Source organism: Mesoplodon bidens (assembly GCF_964165515.1).
Source record: "Mesoplodon bidens genome assembly, chromosome: 8".
NCBI classification, from domain to species: domain Eukaryota; kingdom Metazoa; phylum Chordata; class Mammalia; order Artiodactyla; family Ziphiidae; genus Mesoplodon; species Mesoplodon bidens.
Window position 1 is genome coordinate 11,798,988 of NC_138165.1, and position 13,401 is coordinate 11,812,388.

The following is a 13,401-nucleotide window of genomic DNA, read 5'->3' on the forward strand; positions in this document are numbered from 1 at the left end:
CCAGTTTTGGAGCTGATTATGTTCCAAATGTTCTTTGGTGAGTCAGTGGTATGGAATAGGGGATATAGTTTAATCATACAAAGAGTAGTGTTTTGATTTCTAAGATAGACTCCAGAGGTTTCTTAACACTATGTTAATACTCCCATAGATGTGAGTGGCACAGGAATAACGTCGTTTCTCCGTGATTGCTCATTTCTGTCTGGACTCACCAGGGCGGGTGCTCCTTCCCTCGTCTGTGAAGTCCTGGTCTGAATGTGAGGGTTCTTTTGATAAATGCTGGCCATGATAACATTGCAGAAAAGAGAACTGGGGTGGAGGGTCCCTCCCAGCAGCCCAAAGGGAGAAGTTTCTTTAGTGCTTCTAGGGGTACTAGGGAGAAAAAGATGTGCCACTGGCTCACCCTAAAAGATGTGTAGCCTTTTATCACTCAGTTCAATATTTGTAAGCTTTTAATGCCAATATTAAGTAACAAAATGATGTGTGTGTGTGTGGTTTGGTTTAATATAATTTGAAGAAGAAATACTTGAAAGCCCAAAGGCTTATAATATGTAGAAGTTAAAATCAGATTTTTATTTTTCTTTAGATCTTCATGCAGTTTTTAGGATAAAGGCAAAAGGCAAAATACTCTCAGCGATATGTATCCTCTTTATTTAAAAAAACAATTCTGTGGTATTTAATTTTGTTTTATGGTTCAATAAATTCTAATTTATCTGTCATGGTTAAGAATGGAAACCTTTGTAATTGAGAATTACTTATCTTACATATACCATGCATTTTCAAAAAATGTGAAGATTATAAAATATATGTAACACTAAAGTCATATATCATTAAATCCTTTTATAGATTTAAATAATAGCCAGGTCTTTCCACATCTCAGGGTCATAATCTTGAATATCAGTCAGAATTATTCTAGTGAAACTAGGGAAGTGCTGCTTATTAGAGGATTTTGGTAGATTGCTGTGTAAATGAACTTTACCATACTGATATTTTGAAAGCATCGGCTTTTTTGCAGATTTGATAAATAAAAATTGAAGGTTAATTTTACTTTTGAATTTTTTAAAAAGAACTGTAACAGCGGATTTAATTTTATTAAATGATTGTCATTTGTTCAAATATTTTAAGATGAAGGCAAAACACAAGGGGAAAATGTATGTATATATAATAGATTAGAAAAACATACCAACAGTCATTTCTTGATTGTCTTTGCATCAAGATTAGGGAATCAGTTAAATGAGTAGGCTGGGCCTTTGGTGGGAATTGAGGGCAGGAAGATACCTTCTGGTAAAAGTAGCAGGGTATGCCCAGACCTGTAATAGAAACATGGTAGGAGAAACCTACTTTCCTGGGTTTTTTTTTATTCTAATATCCAAGCATATTTATATATAGTTTCTGAAACTTTAGCACTTATCAACTTTATTTATTGAGCTTAAAATATATATTTTTTTAACCTATTGGTATTTGGTATAATAGGAAGCATCCCTGATTGTTTTCAGGTTTATATTCAGATATATTCAGGAGTTAGACTCTTTTTGTTTACTTAGGCAATTTTCATTGTTAATAAATGTCTTCATTTTAAAAAAGTGTCTTCATAGCTTGTTGGAAATCAAATTAAAAAGTTTTTTTTATTATTATTCGGCAACATATAAATAACTGCATTTTTTTTTTTTTTTTTTTTTTTTTTGTGGTACGCGGGCCTCTCACTGTTGTGGCCTCTCCCATTGTGGAGCACAGGCTCCGGACGCGCAGGCTCAGTGGCCATGGCTCACGAGCCCAGCCGCTCCGCGGCATGTGGGATCTTCCCGGACCGGGGCACGAACCCGTGTCCCCTGCTTCGGCAGGCGGACTCTCAACCACCGCGCCACCAGGGAAGCCCCAACTGCATTGTTAAAAGTGAACTTTGCCTTTAAAAGTCATCTAGAGTTTTACTTACCTTTATAAAGTTTGCTTTTTTCAGTTCTAAAATAGGGTTTTTAGTTGAATATTCATGAAATCATTCTATCAACTATATCTGCATTTTTAACTCTCATTAGTCATAAGTTCTTTACACTTTTTCCTTTCTTGGGTCATTTATGTTCATCATGGTTTTTCTAGATTATTACATATTCTGGCAAATATTCCAAGAATATGTTATACCAATACTTTGATAACAGTGTGAAGGCCTTTTAGTACTTACTGCTGGCTGTTCTTATCCTGACTCAGCCTGTGTGTGTGTGCCATACGAGCAGAACGTGCATGTTAAAAGTTGTCAGTGTTTTTTCTTGTGTTACACATGATGAGTCCCTCATAAAACAACCATTATTCTCACAAAACCCCTTTACTCTGATTAATGGGTGGTATGAAATGGAATAGTATATGTTTTCCACCAGAGGGAGTCTTGCCTTTGATTCTCAGCCTCATTTTTTTAATGCTTAGAGAGGGCAAGCAGTTTTTCTTCCCTATTTTAAAGATAGGAGTTACTGTTTTTGTCATTATTTTGAAAGCAAACCACCAGTGTGTTGCAGCTGAGTCTCAATAGTTAATCAGTGCAGGCTCTTTTTAGCAATTGTTTTTGATCCTTAGTTGAATCTAGATGGTAAAGGAAAGAATGATTTTTTTTTTTTTGGTAACTTTATGGCATCTCATTTTTAATTTTCTTGACCACCCTGATAAAATGATGGATTGGAGGGTCAGGCTTGGCAATCTGAGGGCTTCTCACGGCCGAAAGTATTTCTCTTTGTAATCTTTGTTGTACTTAGTCATGATTTCCTTTTGAAAATTTCTGTTTCATTTGTTACTAGATAATCAAGCTATATTTCATCAATAAAATGTTTGCAAAAGTTTTACTTGAGTTTCATCTGTTTTTAGTACTGTCTTAAGAACCATAACATAACACAACATATCATAGCAATAGCATAACCTAGTTTTTCAAAAATGGGAGTTTTTAAAAATGACTTCAGGAACTAAAGGGGAAGAATCAACTTGAGAACAGGCAGTAATCAGTAAAGAAAAAATGGGCAATGTGATGTGTAAGGCAAATGCTTAAAATTTCATAATTCTGTTTCTGATGTACTATGCCTGTACTTATTAGTGAAAAGCATGCTTTCCTTTAGGCTATTTTCCAAGCAAGAAGTATTTTTGTTGGTAATTTAAGCAAGTGGTTAATATGTTGAAGTCCTGAATCCTTATATTTAATAATAACATACTTAAAATGTTGTCAACGATTAGTATTATTTTCTTGGTGTTTTAGTTTATTCCTGCAAGTTATCATAAGTGGAAAACTTATGTTAAAGGGAAAATTGTCTTAATGATAATTGTGGGTGTTCTGTTGTTTTTCTATCTCTTATTTTTAGGTGCAGTTTTCTTGGTTATTTTTTGCAGGCGCTATCCCTGTATTTTTTTCATTTTTTATTGTAACTCTCCTGTGCCATTATAATAATTGGGATCCTGTGATGGTGGGAATCAGAAGAATTTTTGCCTTTATATGCAGGAAACATCGAATTCAGAGGTAGGTTAAGTTCTAATACAGATTTTTAAAAAATAATGTTTACTAAGTAAATTAGGAATCATATCATGCTGGCCTAGCTTTTTAGAGATTCTGTGAAGAATTTTTAAAAGATTATAATTTTATATGTACAGTGCCAGATAAAAGAATTTGTTCAGACCCTTCATGTGATAAGGTAGTTTCTTCCCAACTGCTTTTTTTTTTTTAATGTTTTGATTCACAGGTACAACCAAAGTGCTTACTGTTTTGCTAAAACAAATTTAAATGTAGAAAACATTTGTTTGTTTGAAAAAAATTCATAATAAAATATGATAACATTGCCTCCATTTTTTTTCAATTTCTTTCTTTTTAAGAGAGAGAAACCTTTTTACATTCTGCTCTAAAAAGAATTTGGGACAATTTGTTGGGGAGTCTTGACCTTGTCTTAGGTCTGACCTCAAGCCTCAGCCAGTGGAGTAGATCATTTTTAAGGGTTCCTCAGGTCTAAAGCTTTCCTAACTATTGTCTTTTTTTAAGGGTTTCAGAAGACAGTGAACAGTGTGAGAGTCTCATTCCTATGCACGGTGTTTCTCAGGAGGATGGAGCTAGTTAGCTGTAGTCCAGGTTTGTATGTTAGCTGACAGTAGTATTGAATAAGGTTCTTATTCTTGTATTGCTCAAATACAGAATCGATTTTCCATTTTTAGTTGTTTGAGAGGCAATACAGCTTAGAGGCTAAGGGAGTCCAATTCTGGAGTCAAACTTCCTGGGTTCCAATTCCAGCTTCTCTATGTACTAGCTCTGTGACTTCATGCAAGATTCTTAACCTCACTGTGCGTCAGCTTTCTTATCTGTAAAATGGGGTTGCAGTAGAACCTCCCTCACAAAGTTGTTAAAAGAATTAAATACTTGGTAAGTTTAAAACACATACAATATAGTACCTTAGTCAAATTAAGTGATTCCCAAGTTTTGTTTGTTTGTTTGTTTTTTGAAAAGGAAGAAGTAAAATTGTATTCAGTTGCAGATTGCATGATTATATTTAGAAATTCTAAGGAATTAGCAAAAAAGTTACTAGAATATTTGAGTTTAGCAAGATCACATATACAGTGTCAATATAAAAAATATCTTCCTATTATTTCTATATGTAGCAGTGAACAATAATTAAATGAAATTAAGAAAAATTCCATAAACAATGAACTTTTAAAAATACTTACAAGTACATTTAATAAACATTGTACAAGACTCGTAGATGGAAAACTAAAAAATAATTCAGAGAAAAATTAGAGATATAAGTAAATGGAGAGATACAATAATGTGTTCATGGGTTGAATGACTCAACCCATAAAGATGTACTATTAAGAAGCCAGTTATCCCTAAACTGATCTATAGATTGAGTGCAATCCCAGTCAATATTCTAACAAGCTTTCTTGTGGAAAACGACAAGATGGTCCTAAAATAAGGCAATTAAAAATTTTTTATCTATTTATTTTTTAAAATTAAATTATACTTGAACTACAACACTGTTAGATCCAGGTACAAAACATCGTGATTTGATATTTCTATACACTACAAAATGATCACAAGTGATTCCAAGTTTTTTTGGGGTTTTTTTTGCGGTACGTGGTCCTCTCACCGCTGTGGCCTCTCCTGTCGTGGAGCACAGGCTCCGGACGCGCAGGCCCAGCGGCCATGGCTCACGGGCCCAACCGCTCCGCGGCATGTGGGACCTTCCCGGACCGGGGCACAAACGCGCGTCCCCTGCATCGGCAGGCGGACTCTCAACCACTGCGCCACCAAGGAAGCCAGTGATTCCAAGTTTTAACTATTACTTATATTCTTGCTAATGGTCATCATTTTACTTAATGATACACTTTAGAAAAATATTTTTTTCTGAGTATAAAATTAAGAAAAAAATGTAAGACTTCAGTCTCTTCTCCATGTATGTGTGTGTGTTTACCACAACTGGCACAATATATATCCTGATTCTCTGACTATGCTTTTCACTTAATAACGTTTCGAGAACATTTCCACATTTTTTTAAAATTTTAAGAAATAATATCTTGTATATTTCTTACATGACAGAAAGAGTACTTGATAGTTTATGTTTCTCTTAATGAGCCCTTGAAATATATCCACCGTATATCTTTGGTAGGTAGGAAAGCAATTATTTATTTAGAGCGAGAGATCACAATAAATTACTGAAACTCTGGAAATTCTGGTCCCTTTCTTCTGAGATAACTTTAGACAATTTATATTGAAATGTTTCTTGATTACACCTGGGCTTCCCCTCTTCACCTAGAACATTGAACAACTCCTGTCAACTCGTTGCACTCACACTGGCCATGAAGCTTAAGTTTATCTTCATGGTAAATTCACCTCTAACCCAAGGCTGTTTGTCTTGGTTTTATGTTTTTCTTTGATTGGTCTTTTTTTATTCTAGTTTTTCCTCTTAGGATGGTTTATATATGTGCATAGTTTGAAGAGTTAGAGTTCTACAATGCTTAGTGTACATGCAGCTATCCCCTGCCCTGTACTGCCTATCCCGCTTTCATTCTTTTACCACCCTGAGGAGTCCCTTTAAACTCTTCGTTGATCTGTTTCATATTTTCCTCTCCATCTAAGGACGGTGCTTATACTTCTCTTTCTTGATTTCTCCGTTTCCGGCCTCTTCAGCTGGTTTTCCCACTGTGGCCCGTGAGGACAGGTTACTTTCAGTTTCCCCCTCTTCTGCTCCCACCACACTTGCCTGCCTTCCAGCCCTGTATCATTCCTACCTCCGCATCATCCCAGGATATTTATCCTATGATTTGGAATAGATGTGTAACCAGTGTTTACGTTGTTATGCCTATATAAATGTTACTTTTACCTGAGCCATGTAGGATTCTGCCTGGCATTTCCCCAGTCCAGAGACCCTCTGTTACTATCCCTTTTTGGAGAATAAACCTCAGATCTTCTCTTGGGATAGAGAAGAGGCACTTGACCAGCTGTGAAACGTGAGGGGCAGGCATCTGAGTGTCTAACTGCTTTTTCTATAAACTTTGTACCAATCTGCCTATTTTTAGTTGTTTCTTCACCCCTCCTTACAGAGGCATCTGGTTGTATTTCTTCATTGCTAGCTAAGAGTTGGCTGCTCTTTTCTTGTCTCTGTTCTTCTCTATGTCCATGTGGTTTATACTTTTTTTAAAAAAAAATCTCTTTATTATCTTTTTACTGAGGTTTTGGGGACAGAATAGAACTAAGTATGTATATTTTGCTCTTTTAAAATTGTTTTAATTTTTAAAATTAAAAAAATGCAAATAGTTATTCTTTAAAGCTTTTTAATGCTATAATTTATGCATTTTCCCTCCCTAGTATGCTGTGCATTATTCCCATACTCACACTCATACCCACCCCTCACCCAGATATTTTTGGAAGTGAGAGCTGGATGAAGAGGAGATAGTGAAAACTGAAGAAGATGGACTACAATAGAGTAGAAGAAAGTAGGGCAGGTTGGGCAGCAGTCTTTGTCTTGACAGGGGTAATGGTGGAATGTACCGTGAATAAAACTGTTATTATGTGATCTTAAAGTAGTATTGGATGTCAGCCTTTGACATTGCTGTAGAACTCACTTTCATGAGTTCTTAGAACTCGCCTCAAGTTCTGGTATCCAGTTATTAAGTATATAGGCTGTGTTTGATATATATTCAATGGTAGGATAATTTGCTTTTAAAAATATAAACTATAGAAATTAAAGCTATGACAGTTGTAACCTAATGATGATCCTGTGTTTGTTTTTATTTCTAGCTTGATAATGGAACAATATACGGTGAAGAGACAATCTCTGGCAAGTTTTTGTAGAAAAATGTTTCAGTGCCTAGTCTGAAAAATAACAGTTTCAGTTCTTTGGAACTCTAAAACATATTTTCCTCTTGTCTGTTTTCTTCATTTTCATAATGAAGTACTTTGCTATGTAGCTGTGTACATATCACTACAGTTATAGGAAGTTTCAGTCTACAGTCCATCTAAAGGACCAACCTGCCTTACACATCTCAAGGAATTCAGCTGATGAAATAATTTGAACTAATCAAGGGATAAAATTTTAATGTTCTGGAGACTTTATTTTCACATATTATTTGTTACATGCTGGACTATATTATGAAAATGTTTTCAAGAAATCATTTTAAGTATATAGATTGGTGTTTCTTACAGGTAAAATGCTAAAATAAGCTGCCTATAATAGGTACGGATTATATTTTTGAGTTTTGTAGAATATTACAAATTAACAACACGGAAAATGTTTAATTTATGCAGCAAATATATTCACACAAATTTGGTAGGACTTTAGAAAGAATCAATATTTGAGAAAAGATCTGGTTCACTTACACTACATATACTGTATTATCCTTTCATAGCATTAGGTGCCTTCTACTTTAAATCTGTGACAAATCATGACAAATTTTTAAAGGAGAAGTATTGTAAAATGAAGAATTATGTACTTCTAAAGACTGTATTGCTGTAAATTTAATTGATAAAGCTCTGCTTATTTAGAGTTTTGAAGAAATATCCCCTCTTCAATTAAACATTTTCATAATGGAATGATGTAAATTGAAGTGATAAAGAGTATTATTAAAATAAAATGTTTATATATATGTGTGTGTATTACAGATCTATCAATTGGTTTCTGATTTTTTTTCACATATAAATGTGCCAAATTATTCTAGAACTGGATGCATCTTCTTTAAATAATTTTAGTTTTCCTAAATAAATTTTTATGGTTAAAAACCAAGGAAGGAAGGCAAGAAGAAATTCTACTTTAAAAATTACATTTGAAGATTTCCTCTACCAAGTTTAAATTAAATATAAATACTCCTGATTTTAACTTTTAAACTTAGGTCTTATATGTCCTTACTGTGCAGCAGCTCCTGGACTCTACTCACTGTAGCCCTCAGAGGATGAATATATGTCTCAGGATTCATCCAGGCTTTTGATTAATCAGAACATATTTCCTTCTCAAATTTTATGTGATTAGTTCCTTTCTCTTCAAAATTTCTTAACACATCTGATTTTTTAAAATTCCCTTTGCAATATTTAGCTTCAGTTCGTCTTATTCACGTTCTTAAAATTGCTTCGATGTTACCGTAGGTCTAAAATGAAGTTTAGCCATCTTTCTGCTTGTCCTGAGATTTTATATTAATTTAAAAGATTGTTGATAACATTAAATTTTCAAAATAGATGTTATCCTATTTGGTGCCACCAATAAATCTTAAACTGAAAATAATCCTGATTTTGTGAGCTTGGCACAGGTTAAAGGCATGTAAAGAATGTGGACTTCAAAGAAATTTTCTCTTGAAAAGAACTAATGAAGTACATTTCAGTTACTCAAAGACTAAGTTTGGTTGACGTTTCCTATCTGTATACCCCTCTACTTTATGTTTTTGCTGTTTTGACAGTTCGCCAGTACCTTTCGGCAGTTTACAGGATGAAATAGTTGAAACAGTGTCAGTGAAATTCAAGCTTTAAATTTTTCTGTAAATATGGTAGGAAAAGAGGTTGAACTTAGAATTTTTTGGTTGTCCATGTGCTCTATGTTCACATGTCATACAAATCATGTGTTGTCACTCAGGATTCCAGAAGTAGTAAGCCTTGTTAACATACTGGACAAATCTTGAGGAGGTCTTCTTCCACTAGGCTATGCTTTTTGTCAAAGAACCTCTTCAGAAGGAAGCAAAATTACATTGGTTAGCTGAAAGTAGGGATTACTGCTGCTTTGCCAACTTACATATTGTTTTTTCTCCCAGGTTATATTTATCTAAATGATTTTGGTATTTGAATACTGTAGCCACGGCCAGTGAGCAGTTGAAGACTTCCTTTCGGCACCTTGTAGTTAAGGGTTCACCTTCTCAGAAAATTAAGTTATGGTAGATTACTTTCATTCTGTGATTACCCAGAAGTCTAAGTATCAGGGCCCTAGGGTCACAGCAACCCCATTGCAGGCCTTTGGAAATGTTGGGAGAGGTTACATTCAAGTAACTGCTAATGTCCTTCATCTCTGTTGGAACAGTGTTGGCCTGTGATTATATTTTTCTGAATCTAAAGACCCAAATAGGGATTTCTAATACCTTGTTTCAGTCTTCTCCTTTTCTTCCCATACATAATTTAAATTCCATTATTGTATAATGTTTCAAATTATGACCTTGACGAAAGGGAGTCTGCTGTTTTGTCAGAAACACTTTTGGTGAGATGAACATCAGAATCTCTACTAAAACAAAACTGAAAAATGAGGCAGGCTTAAAAGTGCTTAGATGAACGCTTTTTGAAGCTCAGAAAAGCCATTAGATATACGTAAGACATTCCGTTAAATAAATTTTGATTTTTAAAAAGATATATTGACTTCTGTCAGCCTGACTTAATTAATTCCTTAAATTAAACTGATTTTCCCACTGGCAGCCAACGAATAAAATTAATTGTTTCTATAGAAGTGAGCTCACAAGGTTAAATGAATGTTCTCAAAGGTATACAGTCTTATTTCAGGAAGAATGCTCATGCCAGCTTCACAATGAATCATGCAGAACCAATCTGGGGTTGCAAGGTGTGACTTCTCTGGAAGCCAAGGCTTTTCATAAGACAGTTTGGTAAGATCTGTAGCACTAATCCTCAGTGTGCCGGTTGAAGAAACAAAATATCTCTAAAGAAAGATAAAGTAGGAAGTAATTTAAAAATATATTTCCCAGAATCATATCAGCAAATAAATGAAATGTCATTTTTATTTTAAGCAATTCTAGTTGTTATAATCCTGCCTCATTTCTCCCTACTTTCCTTTTGAAATATTCTCTATTACTAAATAATATTATAGGAAGAATTCAAAGAATTAAGAGATGGCTGCTACCTCTGACATCTGCAAATTTAACTTAATATAGCTAACATAATTGTGTGCTGATTTTGTTTCTTCGATGGTGACAGGGCATATATGAGATTCTCAGTCCACAGAATTTGAAGGTAGGGTTCTATTTTATTATGTCATGTACAAAAAATTCCATTTGGCTAAATTGAGGTACCTTTTTTTACATAGACTTGCAATTTTTAGATGCCCCACATTTCCTTTTTTATACTATCAGCCTCATCCATCTGTAGAAAAATTAATAGTACAGTATTTCATAGTCTGTGCTCTATATGTACATAGGAAACTTCCCTTTAAATACTAAGAGCCTTTAAAAAACGGGGGACAGAAAAGGAGTTCATTACAAATTCAAAGCAAATAATGACCATTGGGAATTTATTGTTATATTAACATGAAGCTTTTTTGTTTTGCCATTAGGCATCAAGATGACATGATAATTGAAATCTTTATTTTAACTTTAACTCTTATTATAATGATTACCTTATTTTCATTCTGATTTTTTGGTTTTCTAAAAAAAATTGTGTTTTATATATCTTAGGAACTAAGCATCATTTTAATGTCATTGCATTTAAAAAACAAGGCTTTCCTATAAAATTTCCTATATGATAACTCTACATACTAGAATGGCAACTAATGAAATCATTGACAAAAATTTAAGGAAAAATTACATATGGAAAGGAATTAGTATTCTCTGGTTAGGCATACTTGCCGAAATGCTGAAGTGAAATGGCAAAATATCCAATGAGAACATTTTGAATTTTTGGTAACATGAATTATTTTATTTTTCATTTGGGGGTTTGGAGTGGAGAAGCACTCAGATGAAGACAGCATTTCCTTCATGATATTTTAAAGTTGGAAAAGAAAACCTTCCAAATGGAAATTTTTAACAAGGTACTTCATTAAATTCTTAGTTTTTAATTTAATTTTACATGTGGTTTCTTTCGTAAGAGCTACTTTTATTAACTTTAACTTAGATCCTTGTATGCTAAACATTCAGTATATCCCTACTTGGTTTTCCTATATCTGGTTTTAATTATGGCAAAGTCAGTCAGGCAAGGGTATTTGTCAGTTTCAGTGGATCTTTATAAGGCAGGCAGAAGATTTTTGTTTCAAGTCTTATTTATTTGGGACATAAGGTGAAAACAGTTCTTCAGAATCTTACTGGCAATATTTGTTTATTCAGAATAGTTCTCACTTTTTTTTTCTTATGAAAAAAATCAATGTCAATCAGACCATGTAATATCTAAAGCAAAATTTTGTTGAAGGCCATTCCCTGTCATAATATTCAGGGATAAGGGGTAATACACTAAGTTCTTCTGACCTCTGCAGTAGCTCAGTGTAGAATTATATCTATTTTAATATGCGTGCTCCAGGTAAGGCTTCCAAGAGGCAACATGCCAAAGAGCAGTGGATCTCAAACTTGAGGGCCCACCAGCGTTGCTTGGAGGGCTTGCTGGGCCCACCCCACAGTTTCTCATTCAGAAGGGCTGGGCAAGGCCTGTGAATCTGCATTACTAACAAGTTTCCAGGTAATGCCCCTGCTGCTGGTCCTAGGACCACGCTTTGTGAATCATTACCCTCAGGAAAGAGCAGTGACTTTGACGTTGGAATTCCCCTGTTCTCCATTAGTGGATTTACTGGGGGGCAGGAGAGGGACATGGGTATTTAATCCAGGTAGGCCTACATTTCCTTAGCTGTAAAATGGAGGTTAATGCTACCTACCTGGGACTGTGAGAATAGAGGTAGTAAAGTTGGAAGTGCCCGGTCCTGCGTGCCTGGGGGGCTTGATAAATGCTGATTCCCTTGTTCCATCCTCCCCATCCTGTTCTCAAATGGAAAGGGAGGAACTAAACTTAGCGCCTTCTAAGTTCCTGTCAGCTCTCAAATTCTGTGATTCTAAAAGTTCTCTAGTTCAAGAGAGAACGCCAAACACTGTATGTGTGTTTGGTGCTTTACAGAGAGTGGTGTGGTGGTAACAGTGAGATTGCATAGACCATAGTTCTGTTTTCTGCTTTCATTACAGCTTAGCATCCAGACTCTGTAAAAAAGTTTTCAGTCAGATTTTAAAGCAGCATTGAAGGAATCATATTTGAATTCATGACAGTTTCTGGAGGCTGAGTGTATCAGATAAATCGGCATGCTTTTCTAAACGACTGGCCATATTAGAGTCTCCACTATGTTGCCTCCTATAATGCATGCTCAAATATGTAGTTTTCATTACCTGCTTGATTTTCAGACAGCATTAAATAAGCTGCAAAACAAACCCAAGCTAAAATTTTGAGCATATAATTTTTTAAATTTTTATTTATTTATTTACTGGCTGCATTGGGTCTTCGTTGTTGCATGCGGGCTTTCCCTAGTTGCGGCGAGCAGGGCTACTCTTCGTTGTGGTGCACGGGCTTCTCGTTGTGGTGGCTTCTGGTTGTGGAGCATGGGCTCTAGGCACACAGGCTTCAGTAGTTGTGGCACGCGGGCTCAGTAGTTGTGGCTCACAGGCTCTAGAGCCCAGGCTCAGTAGTTGTGGCGCACAGGCTTAGTTGCTCCACGGCATGTGGGATCTTCCCAGACCGGGGCTCGAACCCGTGTCCCCTGCACTGGCAGGCGGATTCTTAACCATCAGGGAAGCCTTCAGGGAAGCCCGTGAGCATATAATTTTTATAGCATGAAATTATTCAGTGTTTTATTTAAAAATAGTCACTAGTGTATTCACTGTTGTGAATTTATAATCTAAAAAATTGGGGATGCTAAAAGTACTGGGCTAAAATACTATTAGATCTTTTTCGTTTAACTCCATCTTGTTAAAGAAAATAATCACAACCAGGGTCCTTTTTCTTTACCCCGCCATCTAAATCTATACAGTATGTATGCTAACGCACATATATGGAATCTAAGAAAACTGTACTGATGAACCTAGTGGCAGGGCAGGAATCAAGATGCAGACGTAGAGATCAGAGACTTGAGGACGCTGGTGGGGAGGGGGAAGGTGGGACAAAGTGAGAGAGTGGCATAGACATATATACACTACCAAATGTAAACTAGATAGCTAGTGGGAAGCAGCCGCATA

At 35.4% G+C, this 13,401-nt stretch overlaps 1 protein-coding gene across 2 annotated transcripts in view; it reads left to right on the forward strand.

The window, feature by feature from the left end:
• SLC35F5 (solute carrier family 35 member F5) overlaps positions 1 to 8,076 on the forward strand; it is a 44,896-nt gene extending 36,820 nt beyond the window's left edge. For both annotated transcript variants that reach the window (XM_081243211.1, XM_081243210.1), the window contains 3 exons: positions 3,330 to 3,484; positions 3,998 to 4,084; positions 7,244 to 8,076. In XM_081243211.1, coding sequence (XP_081099337.1) covers positions 3,330 to 3,484; positions 3,998 to 4,073 — 231 coding nt within the window. In that variant the 3' untranslated portion in view covers positions 4,074 to 4,084; positions 7,244 to 8,076. The remainder of the gene's footprint in view (positions 1 to 3,329; positions 3,485 to 3,997; positions 4,085 to 7,243) is intronic.
• The last annotated feature ends 5,325 nt before the right edge of the window (positions 8,077 to 13,401 follow it).